General features: G+C 27.4%; 1 protein-coding gene and 1 long non-coding RNA gene across 2 annotated transcripts; one reads left to right on the forward strand and one right to left on the reverse strand.

Annotated features, from left to right (window-relative positions):
* The first annotated feature begins 1 nt into the window (after window position 1).
* Window positions 2-20,345, forward strand: LOC117170660. Its single transcript, XR_004466835.1, has 3 exons — window positions 2-217; window positions 12,995-13,125; window positions 20,262-20,345. It is a non-coding gene; the product is annotated as an uncharacterized LOC117170660 (long non-coding RNA).
* On the reverse strand, window positions 3,697-18,885 carry LOC117170658 (synaptic vesicle glycoprotein 2A-like). The gene is made up of 7 exons (XM_033357577.1): window positions 18,769-18,885; window positions 15,870-16,108; window positions 13,171-13,506; window positions 12,941-13,085; window positions 7,895-8,054; window positions 3,954-4,081; window positions 3,697-3,859 (listed from the first exon to the last, which is right to left on the reverse strand). Exons 1-7 carry the CDS (start codon window positions 18,800-18,802, stop codon window positions 3,831-3,833), a joined length of 1,071 nt encoding a protein of 356 aa, XP_033213468.1. The 5' UTR covers window positions 18,803-18,885; the 3' UTR covers window positions 3,697-3,830.
* Window positions 20,346-24,774: the final 4,429 nt, after the last annotated feature.

Here is a 24,774-nt window from a genome sequence, read left to right on the forward strand (position 1 = left end):
TTCGATACTTCCTACCTTTGTACATACCTATCTACACTTCTAATTCTGTACCTGATACGATCTCATCACCCCAATCAGCACGCGTCGAAAATCTGTCGCGAGTCTTATTCTAATGAAATTTCAAATACAGAACACATCGACAAAAAATTTAGCAGATATATAACAGTATTTGTGAAAATTATAAGAACTACGTCCGTACTGATTGCAAATTTTGAAGGTATAAGAAAAGATAGAGTGAAAAATGTGTGAGTGGAATTTCCGAAATGGTGCTTAAATGTGCTATGGTGAAAATACGGGCGATGGTCAATACCGCCCCAACTACCTGTGCACGGTTCCCCCACTACGCCGCTTCCCCTCTCAACCGAACCGTTGGTCAGCGGGAGTCCTTTGTACCTTATATGGGCTTTTGGTAATTTAGAAATGTAATATTCGATATCTATGATTTATAACGATCCAAATGATCTGTTATTTGACATAAAAAGTTGAAAATTAAAGAATAAATAAAATATATTTTACGCGAATCGACTGCAGTAGCTTTATTTTATTGGTGAAATATTTTAGTTAATTAGGGCAAATCCCGGCAGCTAAGATTTGATTATATTTGAAAACTTATTGACTAACATCATAAATTGTGTTTATTCCTCAAACAATCGCATTTCTGGAAATTATTCTTAAAAATATTTTCAGTGTTAATAAAATACACTGAAGAAGTTTCAAATAACAAATGTCTCCTGAATTTCAGGTTCCGTTAACTACGAGTGATATACCTGCACTTGTAACTGAAAATATATTTATGAAAATCATTTTTATTCTTCCTTTTATGTGTCGAAATAATATTTTTAATTGACGTTCATAAACAAATACAAATTGGGAAATATTATGCAGAATTTTCATTTGTTTCATTCATTTTGTTATGAAACAAAATCAAACTTTAAAAAAAACTATTAAAAGGATAATTTGGAACAAGAGACTTGGTTTAATAATTTAAACAATGATGGTGTTTGTTAATGAGTTTCCAAATTAGGTTAAGAATAACACTATTCACACTTTTGTACTGCAAAATTATTGAAGAATAATTGTTGAGAAACGCGATTTTTTTAGAAATAAATCAAATTTATGATGTTAGTTAATGTTTTCAAATCTGGTCAAAGTCTAACTTCCGGAATTTTCCAAATGAAGTAAAATATTGCACCGATAAAAAAAAGCTACTTCAGTTGGTTATAGTCAAATATACTGCAAAATTTTCTATAAATTTTTATATAAAGTTGAACATTAATTTTGTAATTTTACACTTTTAAAGTCGAATAACAAATAGTTGGAATTGTTATAATTGGCAGATTTTGATTATGATAATTGTAAATTGCCAACTATTAATATAAAAAATGTAATATTTCCTATTTTAGTCCTCATTAGATGCAAAGGATTCCTGCTGACCAGACTCGGCTGAACAGACTCGGCTGATCAGGCTGAGCGTATGTATATGCGTATGTGTATCTGCATTTGTTGGGTATATGTATATGCAGATGTGTGTGTATGTGTATGCGTATGTGTATGTGTATGTAACCCTTTGTAATCCCATGCAATCTTTTACGATATCTTGTTATTCCTTCTTAAGAATAAATATTAGAAGAAATTCAGTATAGTTCTATAATGATTTTCCTATAATGAATTTCTTTATCATTTTTTCGCAATTTGTGTAAAATCATGATAGAAGATAATTATAAGAAAATCAGTATAGAAATAACGGGTCATCCATAAACAATGTCAAACTTTTCGTATTAAAAATTAATTATTATGCTGGGAAATTATTATATTTCAATTAAAAATTCAAGTTTAAAAAAATATTTTTTTTTGTATTAAATAACCCAATCTTTCGCAGAAAATTGTTCTTTTAAGCTTGATAATTCAACATTTCAAATGAGATTTTTTTCAATGTTCACTGAAAAATCTTTCGTGGTTGAAAATTGAACCGATTTGCTGAAAATTCTTCTTTTGTTTTTGAAAATTAGTCTGTTTTGGTTGACAATTTAACTAATTTGTTGAAACTTCGTCTCTTTTGTTCGAATTTCAAAGTTTTTGATTTGAAATAAAAATATTTTTTAACAGAAATAGCAAATATTTTTGATTAAAACCTTATCTCTTTTGGTTAAAAACTAATTTCTTTGTAGAAAACTGAAAAAATTTTAATTAGTAATTTCTTAAGATTCATAATAATTTTAGATGAATAATAATCCCTTTGGTTAAAAAATCGTTGTTCTCTTTTTTAAAATTCATTTTTCAGCTGAAAATTTAACTACTTTTTTTAATATTCGTTCTTTTTTGGTTTAAATTAATTTTGAAACGGGAAACTTAATTTTTGTGAAACAATTTTTTTTCTGATTTAAAATTCAATTATTTGGTTGAAAATTGGACTTTTTTAGTTGAAAATTCAAATAAATTGTAGATTATTCATGTATTTTGTTCAAAATTTGACTTTTGCGTTAGAAAATTAATCTTCGTGGTTAATATTTCATATTTTTACTTTAAGATTCAACTTTTTTTTTCACACATATTTTTGAAAGTTAAACTATTTTCTTAATAAGTAATTCTTTTCGGTTTAAAATTCGCGTAAGTCCAATTTAAGTTGATGAATCCACTATAATCTTATGACCTCTAGAATAACCCTTTGAAAGCCGAAGTTCTCTTATGTAATCTAGAGTAATTCTATATATAGAGATAATCTATGGCAATCCGGTATAATCCGACCCAATCCACCTCTGCTGGGCAAATTTTCAGGAGTTTTTTCTTTCTTGGTTTGAAAATATGAACTTTTTTTATAGTTTTTCCCAAATAAAAATAGGGACAAAATGCTAGAAAATTAATGTTTTTTCAAAAATGTATACAAATACTTATATCACCGAATAAAGAATTTTTTTTTTAAGTAATAAATTATACATTTAGGACTGAGGTACAAAACAACCTAAAAATGTCCTATTTCAGAAGGACTTTTATTGGGTAGAAGTATTAGAAAAGTCTCTCTGGCTGATTTTTTTGTAATCTAAAATAAAAAAATGCTGCATTAAAAATCGAGTTTTCAATTATGTTTTAAAATAGAAACTTGCTCCCAAGTTATGGGAATGCTTAATCACAATAAAAAAGTTTTCACCCAAAAATTATCCCGTTCTCCGAAAATCTAAATTGAAAATCTCGATATCATTGTACGACAGGTATTATTTGTTAGAATCCAAAAAATAAGAACATTTTTTTCATTGAATAATATTAATTTCAAGAAATATGAGGATGGAAAAAAGTTTCACTATGTTGAAATTTAAATAAATTTTAATGTACATATGACCTAATCCAAAACAACATGTTTTTTGCACATTTTTTAAAAATTCTAAATTAAGCAAACAAATTTTTGTTAAATTTATAATTTTTAAATTATTTTTAATCAGTAAAAACTGTACGCATGCCAAATTTCCCATAATTTGGAACTTCTCGTATTTATTTATTTTTTAAATAAGCTTCTAAAAAATTTGACACTAAAAAAAAATTATTTGAATTTGAGTTGATGAAAAGAAAATCATTCAACAAAATTCTCTAAGTCAACAAAATTAATTTTTTATAAAAATGTATTCTCGAAAAAAGGTCGCTAGATTCGAGCTATAATTAAAAAAAAATGTATCAACAAACCTTTGCTATTAAAATCGGTTTATTATCAGAAGCCTAAAAATTACAATAATTCTATTTTTAAAGCTAAAATACACAATATATGTTTGTACTTCATTACTTTGTTCCTATATTAGAAACTGTTATTAATGTATATTATAATAGAAATTTTGTTGATTTGATCACAAAATATAACACAGCACTGCGCCCACTGAAACAAAAGAATATTGCGAAATTTAATAAAAAGTAAATTTCATAAATGTAGAATAGTAAATGGTAAATAATAGATAGTAATAATGACTCACAAAGAAGTTGAATTGCCACTGACAGAATCACAGGGACGCAATAATCATCGATAAAAAGACTAAAAATAAGATTACCAACAAAGCCGCCTATTCTTCCAGTAAGTGCTGCCACCGTCACTGCAAAAACCCTGCAAAAACAAATATTATTCGCACGAGTCATTTCTTAAAAGAAAATTTACGCATCATCATTCCTCAAGTCTGGCTATCGAAAATGCGTAAATAAAATTGACTTTAGATGACTTTGTCTTTTGTCTCTTGATTAAAAAGATGATTGAAAATGGTTCTGATAACTTACATAAGTAACCCAGGGACGCACATTACTTTTCAGGAAGAAAACGAAATAATAAATAACAAAGATATTTTAAACATTAACAAACCTGATAAAAAATATCAAAACATACATAGTTTCGAATTGTCATTATAGAAAGAATTGATGGAATAGAAGAAATGAACACAATTCTTTTGTAATTATTTATTTGGACGAAATTTCCGAATTTCGGAAAAGCTGGAAAATTGGTAGGGTGTGAAAAAAATTATAATTAAATTATTATTATTGATAAATTATTATTAAATTATTCTAATTAAATTGTTATTAGATTATTATGATAAAATTATTGTCATTAATAAAAAAAACTGCGTTTTTTCAAAAAATATAATTTTGATGTAAATAAATGATAAAAGTGAGTCAATGTGATTATAAACATTAAAAATTCCGTAAAACGATCGAAACTTTGGAAAAGTCGGTTATTAAAAAAAAATTTATTAATATTTTTGTATTTTTTGGGAAAAATTACAAAGTTATTGTATTTTCTCCCGCCTGATATTTTACTTTTGGGTTAGAAAGAAAGTTTTGGAAATGATTAAAAACCATTTATTTAGAAATTGGAAAGTCTTCATAACTAAAATTTTTAAGGTCAATTCAAAAAAAAGTTTTCAAATAGCAAAAATAGCAATTTTTGGTCATTTTTGAGCTGGAATCGGAGTAGAATGTGACCAAATGTTCCCCTCTCATTTACATATCTCGAGTTTTCTGAATTTTGGTTCAAATGGTCTTAAGACTTTTGGAAAATCTTCTCTGTAGTTCTGCAGTGAAATATCATTCGAGGGAAAATTTATTTTTCAATTTGAAAAATTTTCATGTTTAAAGGATTATTTAAAATAAATTATTATTAAATTATTATTATGAATTAAAAATTCTCTGTCTTTCTTCAAAAAATGCCAATTTTTGTAAAGGAATTATGAAAGTGACTACAATGTGATTATATTTCCTAAACCTTCCATAAAAAGGCAGAAACTTTGAAAAAAATCGTTTTTAAAAGAATTTTTTTTTATTACTTTTGTATTTTATGACAAAAATACTAATTTATTTTAGTCTCTTCCACCTGATATTTTATTTTTGTATTAAAAACAATGTTTTGCAAACCATTTCGAACAATTTCCTAAAAAATTTGAAAAATTCATCATAAATAACATTTTCAAGTTCAATTAAAAAAAATTCAAATTGCAAAAAATAGCAGATATTGGTAGTTTTTCGAGCTGGAAAAGGGGTTGGATATGACAGAACTTCTGCCTTCCCTTTTCTAGCTTGAAAAATTACGACATGAATTAAAAAAACTTTGTATAAACGTTTATGATTAATAATTTAAAAAAAATTTATTTCATATATTATAATTTCAATGGTATATAAAACAATTGTTTAATTTACAAATATTTTAAATTAATCAACTCGTAAACATTCCAATTATCAACAATTATTAACATTATCAAGTTAAAACTTATTACTAAAATTAATTTAACCTATTATAGGCAAATTGTTAATTACACCATTTTTTAATTCATATTTTTCGAATATTTCAAATTAACCAACTGTTAAAGATGGAAATCTTTGATCAATTTGCATTTCCTTTGATATAATACATTTCTGCTTATATCAATTCGGTCTGAAGCTTGATTAGAAAAGAATTTTAAAATTTTTTTTATTCTGAAAACATTATAAAAAAGTGGTCATAGTTCCTTATAATTCCGTAAAAAGACCGAAGCTTTATAAAAAAATCAGTTATTAAAAAAATTGCTTTTGATTATTTTTGTATCTTTTGACAAAAATACAAATGTGTCCCCCCCCCCCCCCCATCATGATATTTTACTATTTGATTAGAAAGACCGTTTTTCAAACAGTTTTAAGCCATTCACTTAAAAATTTGAAAACGCTTTCGTAAATAAGCTTTTTAAGGGCAATTTGAAAAATATTTTCAAATTGCAAAAAATAGCAAATATTGTTCATTTTTTTAAGCTAAAAAGGGGTTAGGGTAGGACAGAACTTCCCCTTTCCCTTTTGAATATACCGAAAAATTACCATTTTAAATAAAGAAATTTGATAAATATTTATAATTTAATAATACAATGTTTTGAACTTATCATAATTTTAATCTCAATTATAGTCCTTTTTATTTTTCACTATTCTTATATTTCAAGTTAAACAACTGCTAATTATCAAAATGAATCAACTCTTAAATATTAAAAGTAATTAGAAATCAGTGGAATTCATTAACATAATCCAAATCTATTGATATTGAACATCAATGACTTTTTTCAACTTAATACATTTCTTATATTTGCTTTGTTCTAAAATTTGTTAAAAAGAAATTATTGAAAAATGATTATGATTACTTTGTGTTAGAAAAAAACGTATGTTTTTGCACAATTTTTATTATAAATGATTGTCGAATGATTTATTTAACATATTATTACTTTAATGTTATTTATAGCTATTCTTAATTTTTATTACTATAATTTTTTTAATTAATCAACAATTACTGAAATTAATTAAAATGATTAAAATCCATTCATATTTATAATTAATGAAAACTTTTATCGTCTTGTATTTCTCACAATATAGGTAATACATTTATTTTTATATTGTTTCGTCCTGAAATTTGATTTAAACAAATTTTAATTAAAAAATTGATCATTTGTGTTTTTTGCAAAAGAGCGTTTTTTTCTAAAATTTATCAAAGTTATTATGTTTTGATTTTAATTTCGTAAAAAGACTGAAACATTAAACAAAATAAGTTATTAGAATTTTTTTTGCACCCATTGACAAAAATACCCATGTTTTTTGGTCTGCTCCGACTAGTATTCTACCTTTGGAATAGAAAGAAGAGTTTGAAGAAAATTTCAAAACATTTAGTTTAAAATTCGTAAGTAATTAAAATAAAGAATGACCTAAGAATGGACTGAAGTTGAAATAAGAGGTTGAAAATATACAAAATTAAAAGAATTTTTTTGCCAATATGGTATTCATTTCTATATAATTTTCTCACTTTTCTAAAATTCTATCCTACTTTCCTTTCTATAAATTATACCCGTTTATATTCTTTTTTACTATTTTTATCCAATTTTTCATACTAAAAATGATATACTTTTTCACCCCATATTATCGTATTCGCCTTACACATATAAAAGAGGAAATAGATGATAAAAATTTGTGGCAATAATTTCTTTATGCTTTTACATAATTAATAAGGTCTTCGTTATCAAAGTTATTTTTTATTAATTAATATCAATATATATTCTCAATAATAATATATGTTAACAATAATATTAATACTCAATTATTTCTTGAATCAAGACATTTTATCTTTTCTAGCTATAAGATATTGTTAAACTTTATTATCAATTTAAAGAAAAGCGAATTCTGGGGAGATAAATACACCTGACTATTTGTATGTATATCTATGATAACTTATCAAGTCTGACCAATGTTGAAGATGATGTGAAATTGATTCTACATCAAATTATTCAGAAAGTGGCATTTCGATACGTTCAAGTAAACAAAAGAACGCTTGCAGGACATATATTTTGAACGATTTTGAACTCCTGACTCACGTCTTTCAGTGTTTATTATTTACGCCTTATCATTGAAGCATTTGTTATATACGTACCTGAAATTTGTGGGAAAGATTACCACGAGACAGCAGTATATTATGCTTATTCCGATCGAAGTTGCTGATTCGAATATACACGATATAATCATGTTTTGAAGAGAAGATTTCACGAAAAATAATCCTAGTGTGGCAAGACAGCCAATAACTGAGGCAGGAACTGTAAAAAGATGATTAAAAAAATTATTCAAAAAGTACACTAAGAAAAAAATTTGTCTTGAGCCAAAAACACTGTTATCTTGGATATGCATAAAAATTTGGTTGGATCAGACAAATTTTGGTTGATTTAACAAAATATTTGATTGGCCTAACAACATTTTTCTGATAAATCAACCAAACACTCCTTCTACCAAAAGAATTAGTTGAAAAAAACTAAAAAATTGTGTATCTTTTTTATGCTCATTTTGCATAAAATTATTCATGAGAAAGTAGATTTCATTTCGATCCTACATAAAAATTTCTTCAATGGCGACACTCAACTCAAGATTCGTTCCAATCTGCAGAGTTTGTTTATGAATATTTAAATAGTTCTTTTGATCTAGGACTAATAAGTTTTATCTCAATTTCTTGAAATAAATCTTTTTATTTAAATTTTTGTAAAAATAATGTTTTAAATATTAGCATCTTTAGAAATGTAATTTTTTTCTATTGTTTCTTTTCCTATTTAGAAAATGTAATAATCTAAATAGATTGGCTCAGAATCACCCACAAATTAATTAAGTTGTTCAAAAGTACTCCATCTACCTTCATACTTAAAACATCTGGCGGCACACCTACAAATTGTTAAAAAAATAAAACAAAATATATGTATTTTCATTTCAAAGGCAACGAATAGGACGGAGGATGTAAACAAAATTTAAAAATGAGTTTTTTTGTTATCCTGAACCTATTATCATCCTAACTTAAACTATTACTTTAGGCTTTAGGGGCCGTTTACAAACTACGTGACACTTTCTCACAGTGGTTCCGAATTAGGTTTTTTCTGACACATACTAAATCACAACAAAGACTTGCTTTAAAAAATTTTTTTTAACTTTATCAAACTTTATGCAATTTAGACCTTTTTTACATTTAAGCTCAATAAATTATCCAGTAATCCATTCATACAATGTTTGAGTTTTTGTAAAATTCTATGCAAACAAAAATGTTTATAACAGTAATCATTCCTCATTTTTGTCAATGTCTTATTACAAGATGACAACGTCCCATTAAATGCCAATAATTGAGGCCCCGGATGCAATACGGCTACGAGCGCTTGAAAACGGGAAAATTTATTGTCCAAGCGTCTAGTGGTATTTAAATTTTTTGATTTAAAAAAATTATATTAAAAAAATATGGGCTTATGGAAAATGATAAGATGGACCTTTTTTCTGATTAAAGTTTTTTTCCGATGAAGATTTTTATTAATAAAATTAAAAAAGTAAAAAAACTGTCCCTATGTTCAATTATATTTTGTTAAATAAATCGTCAAAACTCAGCCACATATTATTGGAACTTTTTGAAATTTGTAATACACACGCAGTATACTCTAATGTTTCGTACACTATGAAGTACGAGATTTTAACCAACTACTGTTTAATAATAATTAATTGTAAATTGATGTCGGTCGGCAATAATTTTATTTTTTCGACAAAAAGTATCGCGGGAAGTTCAAAGTTGAAAACTTATAGTGCCTGATTTGTTTCTTAAGGCCATGTGACGAGTGGCCACGTGACCAGATTCCTACCGTAGCGACACTTATTTTATTTCCTAACTTATTTTCACACGAAGCACCACATCAAGTTGAATATTTGGAATAATAAATAAGAAGCACTAAAAAAGGTGGGTCCAGTCCTATATTTTTATAATTATGAAAAAATTTTGTTTCTAAATAATTTCTTTTTTCATAATTATAAAAATTTAGGACCAGACCACCTTTTCTGGTGCTTCTTATTTATTATCCCGAATTTTCAACTCGATGTGGCACTTCGTGTGAAAATAAGTTAGGAAATTAAAAAAGTATCGGTAAGGTAGAAATTTGATCACGTGGCCCACTCTTCACAAGGCCTTAATGTTCAGATAAGATTTTTGTAAATATTTAGATTGATTCATTGAAAATTTACGAAATTAGGCACTTTAAAAAACAGCATTCCGTGCAGCTCGTTGAACTCATCGCAAAATGGAATGCTTTTTTATAAAATACATTATTCCATTCATTTTCAATAAATCAATTTGAAAATATCTATAGAAATCTCATTTGAGTAGTAAGAAACAAATTCCTCACTGTAAGTTTTTTCAAACTTTGAACTTCTCTCGATATTTTCTGTCCGTGGAAAACAAATACATAGTTATCGACTGCACTTAATTTGCTATTAGTTATTATTAAATAAGAAACAGCTTTGACTTTTTTATTATTTTTTAGGCACCGCTCAAGTGTACTGCGGGTGCATACCAATTAAAATTTTTTTTAATAGTATTGGGTTGAGTTATGACGATTTCTTTTTCAACAAATAAGTGATTGTAAGGAAAAATTTATTATACATTTTTAATTTGATTATTAAAAATGTTCACAGAAAAAAAAGAAATAGTAAAAAGTTCCGTCTTGTCATCCTCTACATAGCCCTTTTTTAAATTTAGATTTTCGAATTTAAAAATTTGAATATCTCGAAACGCTTGGACAATACTTTTTAGCGCTTTCGAGCGCTGACCCTCCCTCAATTATAGTAAAAAAAAAAGATTCCCGTGCTTACCTGGCTAGTTCAAGTAGTTGCTTATAAAATTGTACTACGTACAATCAATCCCAAAAGTTGCCTATCTTTAAGATTATTTATAAAATCGAAAAAAAATCTATTAATAATTTCTGTAAATCTTTATCGAGGCTTCTAAGCACACTTCAGAGGAAAATAATTCAGGTTAAAATTTGTTATTTAACAGTAGTTATTTAAAGGTCTAGTTTTCGCTTTCTCTTTAGGGAAAAGTTACAATTTTTATGTAATCCAAATGAACAAGGCCTTTTCTTATTCTTTGAAGGATTATCTACAATTCTATTTGGAAGGTGTTAATTAAAATATGGACTATGATTGTTTACAACAATAATAACTGCATGATTTCTGAAATAATTTTTTAAAATAAATTAACTCGAATAGAAATTTCGAGAGTTCTTCGAAGAATAGAATTTGACATTGATCATTAGGATTAAACAAAAATTAATAATAGATTTTTTTTTGATTTTATAAATCCTTTTAAAGATAGGCTACTTTTGAGATTGATTGGACATTTTTTTACATAGAATGTTGCAAAAATAAAACATTGTGAAATCTATAAAACCTGTGAAATCTCGACACAAGTAGATTCTAACTACTGTATTTTTGTTTCAAAAGTAGTCTCTTTTGGTTCAAAATTTTACTATTTGTTTACAGATTTAACTTTTATTTTTATTCGCTTCGTCCATGTTTTTACTTGAAAATTCAATGACTTGGTTGAAAACTCACTTTATCGGTTAAAAATTAAAGTTGGTTTAATAATTTGTTGTCTTTTTGTTGGTTGAAGATCGATTTATACAACTGCAATGTTGACTATTCCATTTTTGGTTGTAAGTTAAAAATTTTTTTAATTGTAAAAGTTCTGGTTGCAAATTCGACTGTATTGTAGAAAATTTTTTTTTAGGTTCAAAATTCATTTATTCGAGTAGAAAATAAACTGTTTTATAAAGAATTCAAAAGCTTCAAAATTCACCAAATTTGTTGAATTTTTTTTTCTTATTTGACTGAGAAATCCGACTGAAAAAATAACCAAAATAATGTATTGATATAAAATCTACAATAATATAATTTATCATCCTTTCGTTAAAAGTGCGTTTTCTTTATTTGAAAATCCATTTCTTCAACTGAAAACTTTACTATTCCATTTTTGATTGAATATTGGCATAGGTTTTAGATTAAATTCGACTTTTGAGGTTAAAAATTTTATTATTATTTGTAGAAAATTCAACTATTTATTTGAAAATTCATATTTATGGGTTAAAAACTCAAATTTTTAGTTAAAAATGAATCTTTTTTGACTAAAGGTTTAATTATTTTGTTGACTTTTATTCATATTTAGCTGAATTAAACGGTTTTTGATTTTAGATTAAAATATTTTTTGTTCGAAATATCAAATATTATATTTTTCGTTTGAGGATTAATTTTTGTTCTTAAAAATTCAACTATATTGTTAAAAGTTAAAACTCTTTGTTAAACATTCTTTTTTGTTATTCAAGATTCAACTTGTTATTTAAAAATTCTAATCATTTGTTGAAAGTTCAATGTTTTATAGAATATTTGTCTTTTCTTAAATTAAAAAGTCCAATGTCTTCTTGACAAATCGCTCTTATGGTATAGGAATATAACTGTTTGGTGGATAATGCAACTGGTTGACTTCAAACAGTTTTTTTTATTTCGCCATTTAGTTGAAAGTTCATCTTTATCAATTGAAAATTCAACTATTAGGCTGGTTTCAAAATTCAACTATTTGGTTGTAATTGATTTGACAATTTGTAATTTGATTGATAATTGATTTTTTTTAAATTAAACTGTTTTATTAAAAATTCATCTGTTTAACTGGAGAATACAACCGCTTTGTTGAAAAATCTTCATTTTTAATTTAAAATTAATATTTTTGATCCACATTATTTGTGATTGAAGTTAATTCTTATTCGTTTGAAAGTTTGAGCATTTGCTTTAAATTTACCTTCCCTAGGTTTATAATCTAAATAAATAGTTGTAAATTTAGGGTATGGTTGTAAACGCAACTGATTCGTTAATATTTTTTTTTTAAATTGAAGTATGTGTTTCAAAAATCATTTTTCTTGGCTGAAGATCCATCTTTTTAGGTTTAAAAGTAAACTGGGTTCTAAATCATTTATAACTTCTTAGTTTGAAGATTCGATTCTATTGTCGAGAATTCACCTCTTTTGGTAGAAAATTAATATTGTTTAGCGTTACACAAAATAACGTGACGTAGCTTTTGATCGGACCCTTACATAAAATTAAAATTAAAAAAAAAAGAGTGATATTTTTTAAGCGATACCTAAGAAAAATCTGAATCCTACTTTATCAACTAATAGCGGTAATAAAATTGCAGGTGGAGCGCAAGCAGCAGAAAGCCAGAGAGTATTAACATAGACACTATTATCGATCGTTCGATCACATCCAATGGGAACATTACTCAGGCTCTAGAGAAAGGAAAAAAAGATTAATAAAAATTGATACAAGGTTTTTATAATTTTTTCAATAGACAATATTTATAGTAACACTTACTGTATTAAATAATCCTTTTCGTTGAGAAACAGTACAAACACTGGAGGTTTCGTTAGGATAACGATTTTCAAATCTAGCAAATCGTTCCAAAATCTCAGGAAACCATAAAATTAATGTATTATAAGGCGACATAATAAAAAATGTAGCCACACTCGCTATTATCATTTTTTTCATATAGTTTGAATGAAAAACGTTTATAGCCTGTGATTTCAGATCATCCAAAATTACATTCAAATTCTTTTCGTGGACTGATTTTTCAATCTTTAGTTTTTTGTTATTTAAGAATAAGCGTATCATTTCATCTGTAAATGGATTTCCATCCTTTGGCAGGGTTATCTGCAACATAAATTATCACTGATAAGCATTTTTTTAATTATGTAGGGTAGAGCGGGAAAGGACCGACCGGTTACTATTTATTACTCTATAAAAAGTTAATAAGACGTCAAATTCATCCATTTTTTGAGGTTATAATTTTTTATGGCACGGTGTGTACTCGCAAAACTAGGTGTACGGTAACGGTAATGGTAACGCTTCCTCTCCTTTATCTTTCCTTCGCTTCTCCCACTGACTGGCTCGTTTAATCCCTCTCCCTGCCTATCTCTCCTTCGCTTCTTTCACTTCTCTCCCTCTCATCCCCCACCCCTCTCTCTCTGCATCCTTCGCTCTAGCACTCACAATGAGGCTCCGACAGTATTAGCCGTGTATAGTGGCATGCGTTATTCTTGAAGATCAGAGGTCGCACACGTGCTAACTATTTTAAATACAATTACTTATTCTTTTCGAACTTACTCCCAAATTGTCCAATTAATTTGAGTAATATTTCAACTATTTTTTATGTTGAAAGAGTTCAAATAAAAACCACTTTAATTTACATGAAATGAAATTATCACTTCTGCCGGGCGCACAGTAGGAGGAAATGCACCTTTCTCGTTCAAAAATGTGCACAGCCTTCAATTTTGGTCCAATTTTGAATTGAAAAAAATAAAGTTCATTAAATTCTAAAGAGCTTGACGCTCCGATCTTTTATCTCCTCTATTTGTTTATTAATCATTTTTCACTTAATTTATGGAAAAACTGAAATTTTGTACATAACAATTTTTTACGCTTTAATAACTGACCAGGAAAACTTTATAATTTATTAAATTAATGTTTAGGGACTCATGGAATACAAAAAAATTGTTTATTATTCCATTTATTTGTTAACTAAACATTTGACTGTTCTAGTGAAAGATCCATCACATTAGCTGAAAATTCATCTTATTGTTAGAAAATTTAACTATTTTGTTCAAAATCATTTTTGTTGGGGAAATTTAAAAAAAATTTTAAATGTACCTATTACATTTGTTTCAATTTTTATTTTCCTGATAAAAATTCAACTATTAGGCTAAAAATTAGTTGTTTTTTCAGTTGAAAATTAATTTTATCGTTTTAAAACTATTGTTTTGTTGTTAATAATTAAAATATGTGGTTCAAAATTAATCTATTTCGTAAAAAAAATCATCAAATTTGGTGAAAATGGTTCATTTTTGTAAAAAAATTCATGTATTTTGTTGAAAATTCGTCTTTTTGGTAAAAAAATAAATCTTCGTGGTCAATAATAATTTTTTTGTTTTGAAAATTTAACTATTACGTTTGAAGTTTATGTACTTAATTTAAAATTGTCTTTTTTAATAGAAAATTATTCTTTTTGGCTGAACATTAAACTACTTGGTCAAACGATGAATTAATTAAAAAAATATATATTTCATTGTTTGAAGAAATAACTATTTTATTGAAAAATCTCTTTATTTGACGAGAAAACCTTTAAATGAAAAATATAATAATTTAATTTTTTTGAAATTGAAACTCGATTACGTGTTTTAATATTAATCTAATTTGTAGATAATTCAACAATTTTGTGAAAATGTCAATTTTTTGGTTCGAAATTAATCTAATCTGTTAAAAATTCGTAACTATTTGGTTAACAGTTTATCTATTTTGTTGAAAATTTAAGAATTTTTATTAAAAATATAACCTAATTTTATTTAATTCAGAGTATTCCTATGCAATCCAGGTTGATCTTAGGTAGTTCAGAATAATTCTGTAAATAAAGGTAATCCAGGGTAATGTGATATATTCCGGGGTAATCTGTATCCACTGGACCCAATTTTTAGGAGTTATTTTCATCTCGCATTGATTTCCTAGCAACATTTATCTAATAAAATAAATTATTTTATAAAAACTACAAATTATAATGATGGCGGAATAGCGATGTTCTTTGCAAAGTAGCTCTTGGCCATAGATCGGTCCTGCCTCACTCTACCCTAAACATTTTCTTCAATTAGTATTTTAAATCGCAAGTAGAGTTAGGCAGGTCTTTATGGAGAGATCAATGTGTGCAGGGCGAGCCGCAAAATGGGGTTTCAAGTCGTCCTTGCGAACTTTGAGCTCCATGTGAGTGCTACCTGTCTAACCATATGAGTGATGTACGAGATCTATTTCAAAATCAGCATGTTACGAGACTGTAGGTCCGTCGGAAAAGTGAGTCGTAATTTTTATAATATCTTTGCTCGATAATATATACGACTGAAATTGTACGTTATTTAGTGGCCATTTACGGAACTAGTAATCTGTAATTGTGACGGCATTCGGAATTGATAATCTCAGAACATGGTGGTTTTAAATAATAGTTATTAAATCGAATAAATAAATAAACTCACAAGAAAATCTTTTGCTGCTTTACCAGTATTGCTCTCATACATTTCTGTGAGAACTTTTAACAATTTTGAATATTGTTGGCTATTTGCAAGAAACTTTGGCGTTTCAGGAAAAAATAGAAGACAAGTTGCGATTAATGAAGCTGGCAAGGAGCAAATCAGGATAAAAAGATTCCAGGATCGAAATGAAAAGCTTCCTGTAACGTATTCTATTTCAAGGGGCATGATGATCCAAGCTAAAACTTATTTATTAGAGAAAATATGAATTAGTACAGTCTTTTTTTAGTTCTAGGAAAAATACATGCTATTTTATCGACAAGTTCGTTTAGTTCTGAATTGAAAACTCATTCCTTAATAATGACAATCAGGGTTGCTACATGGCAGGGATTTCTGGAAAGACAGGGAATATCAGGGAAAACCTGGAAGAGTCAGACAGTTTTCAATTAACTGAAGTTAGAAGTTAATTTGAATATTTTGTTGAACATTCAATTTTTTTGTAAAAAATTCAATAATTTGGTTGTTTTATAGAAAGCTCGCTTTCTTGGCTGACAAATTCAACGTTTTTATACAGTAACTACTTTCACAAAAATTTATTTGGTCATTTAAAGTTTAAACAATTTTGTTTAAATATATTTTTTTGCTGGAAAATTAAGTTTTTAACTAAATGTTCATCTATTCCAATTAAAGATTCATTATTTTATTTAAAAATTCATCCACTGAGTACAAAATTAGACTTTTTCGGTAGAAAATAAATATTTTCGTTTAAAAATTACTGTTTTTTGTTGCAAATTAAATTATTCCATTTAAAATTCATTTGATTTGTAAAAATTCAAAAATTTGGTGTTAATGTAATTGTTCTCGAAGATTCATGTGTTTGGTCAAAAATTCGTGTTTTTTTGTGTAAAAAATTAATCTTCTCGATGAAAATGTATTTTTCGGTTGAAAATTCGTGTATTTGCTTAAGAATTTATCTTTTTTGGTAGAAATTTTACCTTTTTAATTCGACTTTTTTGCAAGTTAATGTTGTTGTTTGCAAAAATCTATTTCTTGCATAAAAGATTCATCATATGAGTTAAAAATTGTTTGGATGAAAATTGAACTATATTGTTGAAAATTCTTTTGTGTGCTGTGTGTATGTGTGTGTGTAGAAAATTCAGTTTTTGAACTGAAAATTTTAATTTATTCAATTTTTTGTTGTTGTAAAAGTTGAACTATACGATGGATAATTCATGTAAATTGATTAAATTTGATCTCTTTTCATAGAGAAATAATCTTTTTGCTTAAATATGTATCTTTTAGTTTAATTATTTTTCATTGTTAACTGAGAAATCTTTCTTAGTTGAAAATTGAATGGTTTTGTTAAAAAATCCTCTTTTCCGTTTGGAAATGAATTTGTTTTGTCTGAGGGTTCGACTTGTTTTTTAAACATTCGTATTTTCTAATTTCATTCAAATGTTTTGAAGAAAAATAAAAAAATATTTTTTGATGGAAATAAAAACTATCATACTTTTCGTTAAGAATCAATTTTTTAAAAAGATTAATCTCTTTGATTGAAAACTCTTTTTTGTTTGTTTGCAAATTAAATACTTTGAATAAAAAATTAATTATTCTATTTTTGATTCAAAATTCGTCCTTTTGAGATGATTGAGATGAAATTTTGAGCTGATTAGTTATTGAAAATTCCTAAATATTCATTCTGCTGACAGAAAGATAATTTAGATTGTTAACTTTCCTCCCAATTGAAAAAGGGTCTTTTTTATTTTGAACATTTTTATGGAGTTGGAAAGGAGAGATTTTTGGTTAAATTTTTTTTTTCTTTCCAATCGGAAAAGGAAATATTTTTGTTCTGAACGATTTAATTGGCCGAAAAGATAGAACAGTTAAGTTCTTAGCATTTTTATGAAACGCACAAGGGAATTTTCTTCTTTTAAACGTTTGTATTGAGTTGCAAGGGAGCAAATTTAAGCTTGGATTATTTTTAGAAATTTTATGAAGGGAATTAAAAAAATATATTTCTTTTGATTTTATTGTAATTCAATTATTAAAAATGTTGATTTTTCATTATTTTGCTCAAATTTTTTCACAATTAGCAGGGAGGCGAGTTTCATTTTTTGTATTTTGAAAAGAATAAATTACAATTTGACAAATATTTTAATTTTACAATGCATATCACAATAATTTAAATTAAAGAAATTTCAGTATAAAAACACTTTAGTTTTACAATTCTAATTATATAAATGTTAAGTTTAATACCAAGTTTAGATGCTTCTAATGTTTAATGTTCAAAATTATTTAGTTTAAAACACTTTTTCTAATTTTAGTTAAATTTTTAAGAAATTCTTATCCACTTAAAAAGGGTGAAATTTTCAAAATTTTAAGTTTGAAATTTATAGTTTAGTTTTCGATTTTTAAATGGTGCAGTTTTAATTGCCGTATCTTAAAACTATTTTATTTTCATTGCCATAAATTGAGAAATAATTAATTATTAAAGATTTGATTTTAAAACCAGAGCTTTCAAATTTCTTAATTGTAACTTGTTCACTCTAATACGCTTTAGAAATAAATTGATTAAGTTTGGAAACCTTCGATTGGATGTAATACGTAATTTCTAAATCCTCATAGTTAAATGTACTTCATTTTAAAATTGCTATATTAAAATTTTTTCGAATTCAGAAGAATTGCAATTATTTGGAATTTATTCTAGGTAACTGCAAATTGCAAAACTTTTCAGCTTTTAAAACTTGAATGTTTTAATTTTAATTACTGGAAGTTTCGAAAATATTTTGGTTTAATATGTTGAATATTGTAATATTTCAATACTTAGAATAAGCTCTGCCCAGAGGGTAGAATTACTTTAGATAAACGATTTATAATAATTTTATTAATTTTGCAGTCTACTTACGTGGAACACAAAAAAGTCCTAAAATCCATGCCATGTCTAACCATGAGAGTATTCGTTTTCGAAACTTAGTTGGTTGGAATTCAGCAACATAGGTAAATACAAGAGCAATTTGTCCAGAAGCGCTGAAAGTGTGAAACAAAATTTATATCTCATAAAGCTGCAAGGCCCCAAAATAAGGCCCAAAAGGGCCAAAACCATAGGACTCAAATATGACAAACGGACTTCCGACTAAATTTATAAGATTTTCGAATGAGGTCAAAAAAAACAATAATAAAAAAGGAAATTTTCATATTAATATTTATCTAATACAGTCAAACCTGGATTTAATTTCAATTTTGGGACTGAGCGTGATATTAAACCCAGAGTCTCGGAACTATTTTGCCTCTCCCCTCTTTTTTCTCTGTTTTGTTTTTCTCTCTGTTTTGTGACGCTTGAGTGAGCACCGCATAGCCTCCTGCAACACCTCTTATCCGTCCTCAACGTGCGTCATCAATTCTCATAAACATTAAATCCAGAAAGACTAACTCCAAGTTTGACTGTAGTTCTAAAAAAATGTCAAAGAGATCCTTACAGTAGATCAGATAGAATTCAACAGCGTTTCACTCCCCTTAACTCTCTCACTAGCATACTATCCGTCCCATCACTTCTTCTACTTCTCCACTCCTCACTTAACATTACTCGCTCTGCCATAATTTCCCTTATTTCCCACCCCACATCTTCCATATATCTCTAAACCACATTTACTTACTTCCTCCTACCTTCCCTTATTTATCATTACTTCTCCTGCTTCCCACTCATCTCCCCTACACACTCATTCACTATACTCCCCTCCCTTAGTATCATCTTACTTACACTCCCTATATTTCTCCTCACTTCCTCACCCTTCAACCCTCAACATCTCTTCTCTTTTACCCTTATTTCTCATAATTTGCCACCCTTCACTTCCCCTATTTCGACCCTCATTTCTCCTCTCAATATCCCGTTTGCTTCTTCTACTTAATTCACCTCTCACTTCCCCTATATCCCTTTCATCACTTATACTTTCCCAACTCTGACGTTCCCTGCTGCCCCAACCCTTATTTCCTCGCAATTTCTCCTACTTCCTAACCATTCATTCCTTCAGTTTCTTTCATTTCCCTTGCTTCCCCTACCTTCATTTATTATTACTCCTCGTACTTACTCTTCCGTCACTTCATCCATTCCTTTCCCCTAATTTTTCTATCACTTTCCCTACTTCCGCTCCTCTCATTTTCCCTCATTTTCTATACTTCTCATTTCCCCTCTTTGGAAAAATCTACGATGGCCTAATGCACAGTGTGAAAAAAGCACTTTTTGTGGCCAAAGTCTGTCTACGAGCCTATTTTAAATGGATTTATTTTTAAATGCTTGTAAGGTTTCCAGAATAACAAGTCGGTGCGGAAAATTCAGTTACTCAAAACAACAATTTTTTTTTCAACAATAAAATAAGCAATATCTTTTTTCTAAAATTTCAGATGTACCTTTTTTTTAACATCATGAGATGGACTACAGAAAAACCTAAGTCAGTGTGATAACTATCTTCTAATTATTTTCAGAAGGTAAGAAAGAGAAAAAAATGGTTTATAGGGCCATTAACAAATTAATGAATGAAAGTCATTTTTTCGTTATTTGCAATTATTATTTGTTTAAAATTCATAGTTTTTATCTAAATATGAGAGACAGATTAATGCCTAAAATTGTCAGCTGCTGTTTGACAATTGAGGAGATGAAAAGCAAAAGCGCACAAGTCACAATATGGAGAATATTAAGTTAGGATTATATTTTGGAACTTTCACATCAATTATATCGCTTGGAATAGTCAAAATCGAGCTAAACATCACGTGAAAATCACGTCCGTGATGTTTAGTTCGATTTTGACTATTCCAAGCGGTATAATTGATGGGATAGATCCAAAACATAATCCTAACTTAATATTCTCCATATTGTGACTTGTGCGCTTTTGCTTTTCACCTCCTCAATTATTTTAGCCATTTTTATAAATATACAGAATTTTCATTATTCACAATGAGGAGGCTAATTTTTTTTTGCAGAATCAGTCTTCTTTCTGTCATTTTATAAAAGTTAAGAATAACTACCAATTATTTAAGCAAAATTTATAAATAAAGTCATGTTTTTAGCATTATTCCACGAATAGGCCCAATTTTTTGCGGAACTTCTTTACAAATATTTCCTGAATAATCAACAGTTCTTCTAATTAAAAAATATAACAAGAAAGAGTTCTCGCTGAAAGATTTCTAGCTCATTCGAAGAAAAAAAATCTGTTCGCTGCGCGGGCACATTCTCATTGCGCGTTGTGCGCGCGGCATGAGCGGCTTGCGCGCGGTTCGAGCGCGCCGAGTTCCGCAATCCTTTAAAATTATAAATCAAAACATCGACAACTTTCATTTGGTGATTGTGAATTATTCTTTGCTAAAACTCCTTCGGATTTAAAGAACATATTCTCATTACGTATCTCGTGCTATGCACTCGATTTGGTCGAAAATGTGAACTTTTCTGCATGATGTTCTGCTCTCTTATATCAAATGTATATTATATTTATTTCTGGACCACGATCAGGGGCTGTTTATTCAGATATTGCAAAATGAACTACAACTTTCATTTTTAAAGTTAACTTTAATATTTGTTTCTTATTTTGAATTAAATTTTATTCTTAGCCACCCTAAAAATGTATATCATTTTAATAAATTTTTGTCATTACCATTCATGATATACATTAGTATTAGAACACAAGTATTTTCATTGTCTTAATTTTACCATTAAAAAAATGCGCATCCTATTAAAGTAAAAATGCTTATTAAAAATTTTATTGAAACTTGTGTCGTTTTTCCAAAAAGTTTATTTTTTTATTTTTAATGTATTTTATAACCAGAATTTATAACAAGCTTGTAGATATTTTTGATTGAACAGCTGTTGTATTTTAGTTTTAGTTTGTCCCTTGTGTCGTTTTTCAAACAAAAATAATTTTTTTATTCTGAATTTTATTTTATACGATTAAAACAAAAACAAAATTTACGAAATTTAAATTAGACCAAAATCCAAATTAAAAATCCCATTTAACGTCCAATAATCAAATTGAAGCAAAATCCTGTTAAGCAAACCAAGAATCCAACGACCAAATTTGGACTACAACGAATAAACGAAAACCAAAAAAACCCTATTGTAATCTGAAAAAAAACCTATTTTTTCGGTACTCGTACGAGTACCGAAACGTTGGTAATGCAAATTTATTTATTTGTGTTTTTTATTTTTATTTTATTGTAATTTGATGGCCATAAAAATAAAGAAGACGAAAGAAGGAAAAAGAGAAGGAAGGGGATGTGGTTGGCTGTCTTCTCATTTTTCTTTCCTCTTTTTTATTTTTTTCTGAAAACTTTATTTTATTTTTTTGTTTTTTTTTCAGGTTACAATAGGGTTTTTTTTGGTTTTTGTTTATTCGTTGTGGTCCAAATTTGATCGTTAGATTCTTGTTTTGCTTAACAGGATTTCGCATAAAACAAAAACTACATATCCTATCAAAAATTGTCCATAGTAAATTTAAATGAGTTTTTTCTATGTTTTGGAAGAGCAAATTTGGTCTATTCACTTTTTTCATAATTTGCTTCGTTTTTTCAAAAATTTAATTTTTTTATTTTTAATGTTGTTTTTTACGAATGAAACACAAACTGCGCATCATATCAAAAAATAATTATTAAAAATTTGTAACTCATTTTTAGATAAACAAGTTTTGTCTCATTATTTTTTTTTCGTAGCTTGTGTCCTGTCGAAAAGTGATTAATGACAAATTTGTAGATCTTTTCAGGGCGCGCAATTGTAGTTCCTTTATTTTTGTTTATATCTTGCATAGTTTGACCACAAAATGGAATTTTTTTGGTTTTTCGTTATCTTTTGTACGATCTTTTTTGAATTTTTAAATTTTCGACAATATTAAAAAATTTGTTATGATAATCTTGTCAAGCTTTCAAAAATCCACATTTTTCTTCTCCTGACTTTTTTCCATATCATGCGTTGTTTGGCTTAAAATGTTTATTTTATTTTATTGTTTTATTATGTAAATGCTCTGACTCTGATAATTTTCTTTTTATAGAAAAAGGCATACTGATAAATTGTTTGAGTTTCTGAGTCCTATGAATAACCGTATATAGAACTACAGACTACAGACCACAGACAGACTGACACCTTCGTGAAAATCGTTTTTTCTGACTCAGGGGGTCTCAAAACGTAGAGATTTGGTAAACACCCACAAAGTGAAATTTTACATAAAAATAATACCTTCTCATCAGAATCAGAATGTAATAAGCCTATGCATACATAAGTAGCTAAAATGTACATTTGTGATTTTTAGTTGGTTCCGCTAAAAAATGGGCATATTCCAGGAATAATGTTAAAAATGTGAATTTGTTCTAAATATTGTTTAAATAATTAACAATCTCGCTTATTCATTGCAACATATAAAAACTGTGTATTTTATTTTCAAATTGTTTAAATGATTGTCAAACAGTAGCTATTCATAACGAATCACAATTGGGCATTAATTTGTCTAATATTTTATGTAAAAATTATTAGTCATATTATAGTTAATCCCGAGTTATCAAAAGTGCCAAAGCTTATTTGAATCTTACATTTTATATGAAATTGATTCAATTTCGAGAATGAAAAATAATAATAAAATGTGAAATAATTTGATCCTGAAGTTTGCAATAGATATTGATTTCAAAAGTTTTGTAATTTATTATATAAAAATAAATCTTCTGATCGAAGAATCCAAAACATCTTTGGTTTCGCCCCCGAAATATCTAGGTTGACTTTTTTTGTAGTTTCAAAAAACTATTTTTTGAATAAATAAATCATTTATTAATAATGAAAAACATTATAGGCATGGATTTCATACTATTCTAATTAATTTAAAAAAAACTAAGTGTCCGATCAAAGTACCAAAATCACAGTTGAAGTCGTCTCCGAAATATCTCAGTGAATTTTTTTTGTTGATTTTTTAAAACATCGATTTTTTAAAGCTATAGGTTTCAAACTTTTATAATAAACTATAAAGAAACTAGGCGTTCGATAAAAAAACATTTATTATGAAAACTAACAAATTTCTGAATAAAGCCCACTTTGATATTTCCAAAAGAAATCCGATAGTGCTTTTGATTTTTGGATTGGACACTTAGTTTATCATGAATGGCAAAGTTTGAAATTATTAACAAACGATTTAATTGTTGAAAAAATGGGTTTAAAAAATGGTCCCTTTGATATTTCAGAGACGAATCCAAAGGTGTTTTTGTTGTTTTGGTCAGACGCTTAGTTTGTTTATAATTAATCACCAAAGTTTCAAATTCATATTTATAGGGCCAAGAAAATGTATGCTTATGACAAATGACAGAAATTTTGTTAACGACATTCTGAATCAAGCCCACATAGATATTTAGAAAACGAATCCAAATTCTTTACGAAAGTTTCAAATCCATTTCGTGGCAAACTTTAGGTTCGAAATTAATTCACAAAAGTTTATGCATAACTTTGGAAAAATCGTAATAAATTAGTGCCTTGAAATTTTTTAAAAATCAAGTCCAGGGTTAAAATATTTTTGAAATCTGCTTCATAGTATACATCTCTCATAAAATAGATAAAAGTGTTGATAATAAGTTAAAGTATAAATCCTTAGAAATTCATAGATGTCGCAAGAGTTCTAATTTAATCCTGAAAAAAAAGAAAATTCTAAAAATCCTGAATACCTTTTTTAAATCCTGTAAATTTTTCTAAAATTCTATATGAAACTCTTTGACAATCGTTCATAATTCTTAAATCTAGTTAAATTATTTATAAACTTTAAAAATACCCTAAACCTAAGCCAGACAGAACTCCACACAATTTTTTAAATCTCTTAAATCATTTAAAAGCATTTAAAATCTGTTGAATTCTTCTGAAATCTTCAGAATATTAAAATATTTTGAAATATCAATTATGAGT

This window comes from Belonocnema kinseyi, chromosome 4 (assembly GCF_010883055.1).
Source record: "Belonocnema kinseyi isolate 2016_QV_RU_SX_M_011 chromosome 4, B_treatae_v1, whole genome shotgun sequence".
Lineage (NCBI taxonomy): Eukaryota > Metazoa > Arthropoda > Insecta > Hymenoptera > Cynipidae > Belonocnema > Belonocnema kinseyi.

Coding starts and splice junctions, on each gene's coding strand:
- LOC117170658 (XM_033357577.1), bottom strand. CDS start 18,802: ATGGCATGGATTTTAGGACTTTTTTGTGTTCCAC. Junction 16,109..18,768: donor AGGACTTTTTTGTGTTCCAC/GTAAGTAGACTG, acceptor CTAATAAATAAG/TTTTAGCTTGGATCATCATG. Junction 3,860..3,953: donor AGTGGCAATTCAACTTCTTT/GTGAGTCATTAT, acceptor CTTTTGTTTCAG/TGGGCGCAGTGCTGTGTTAT.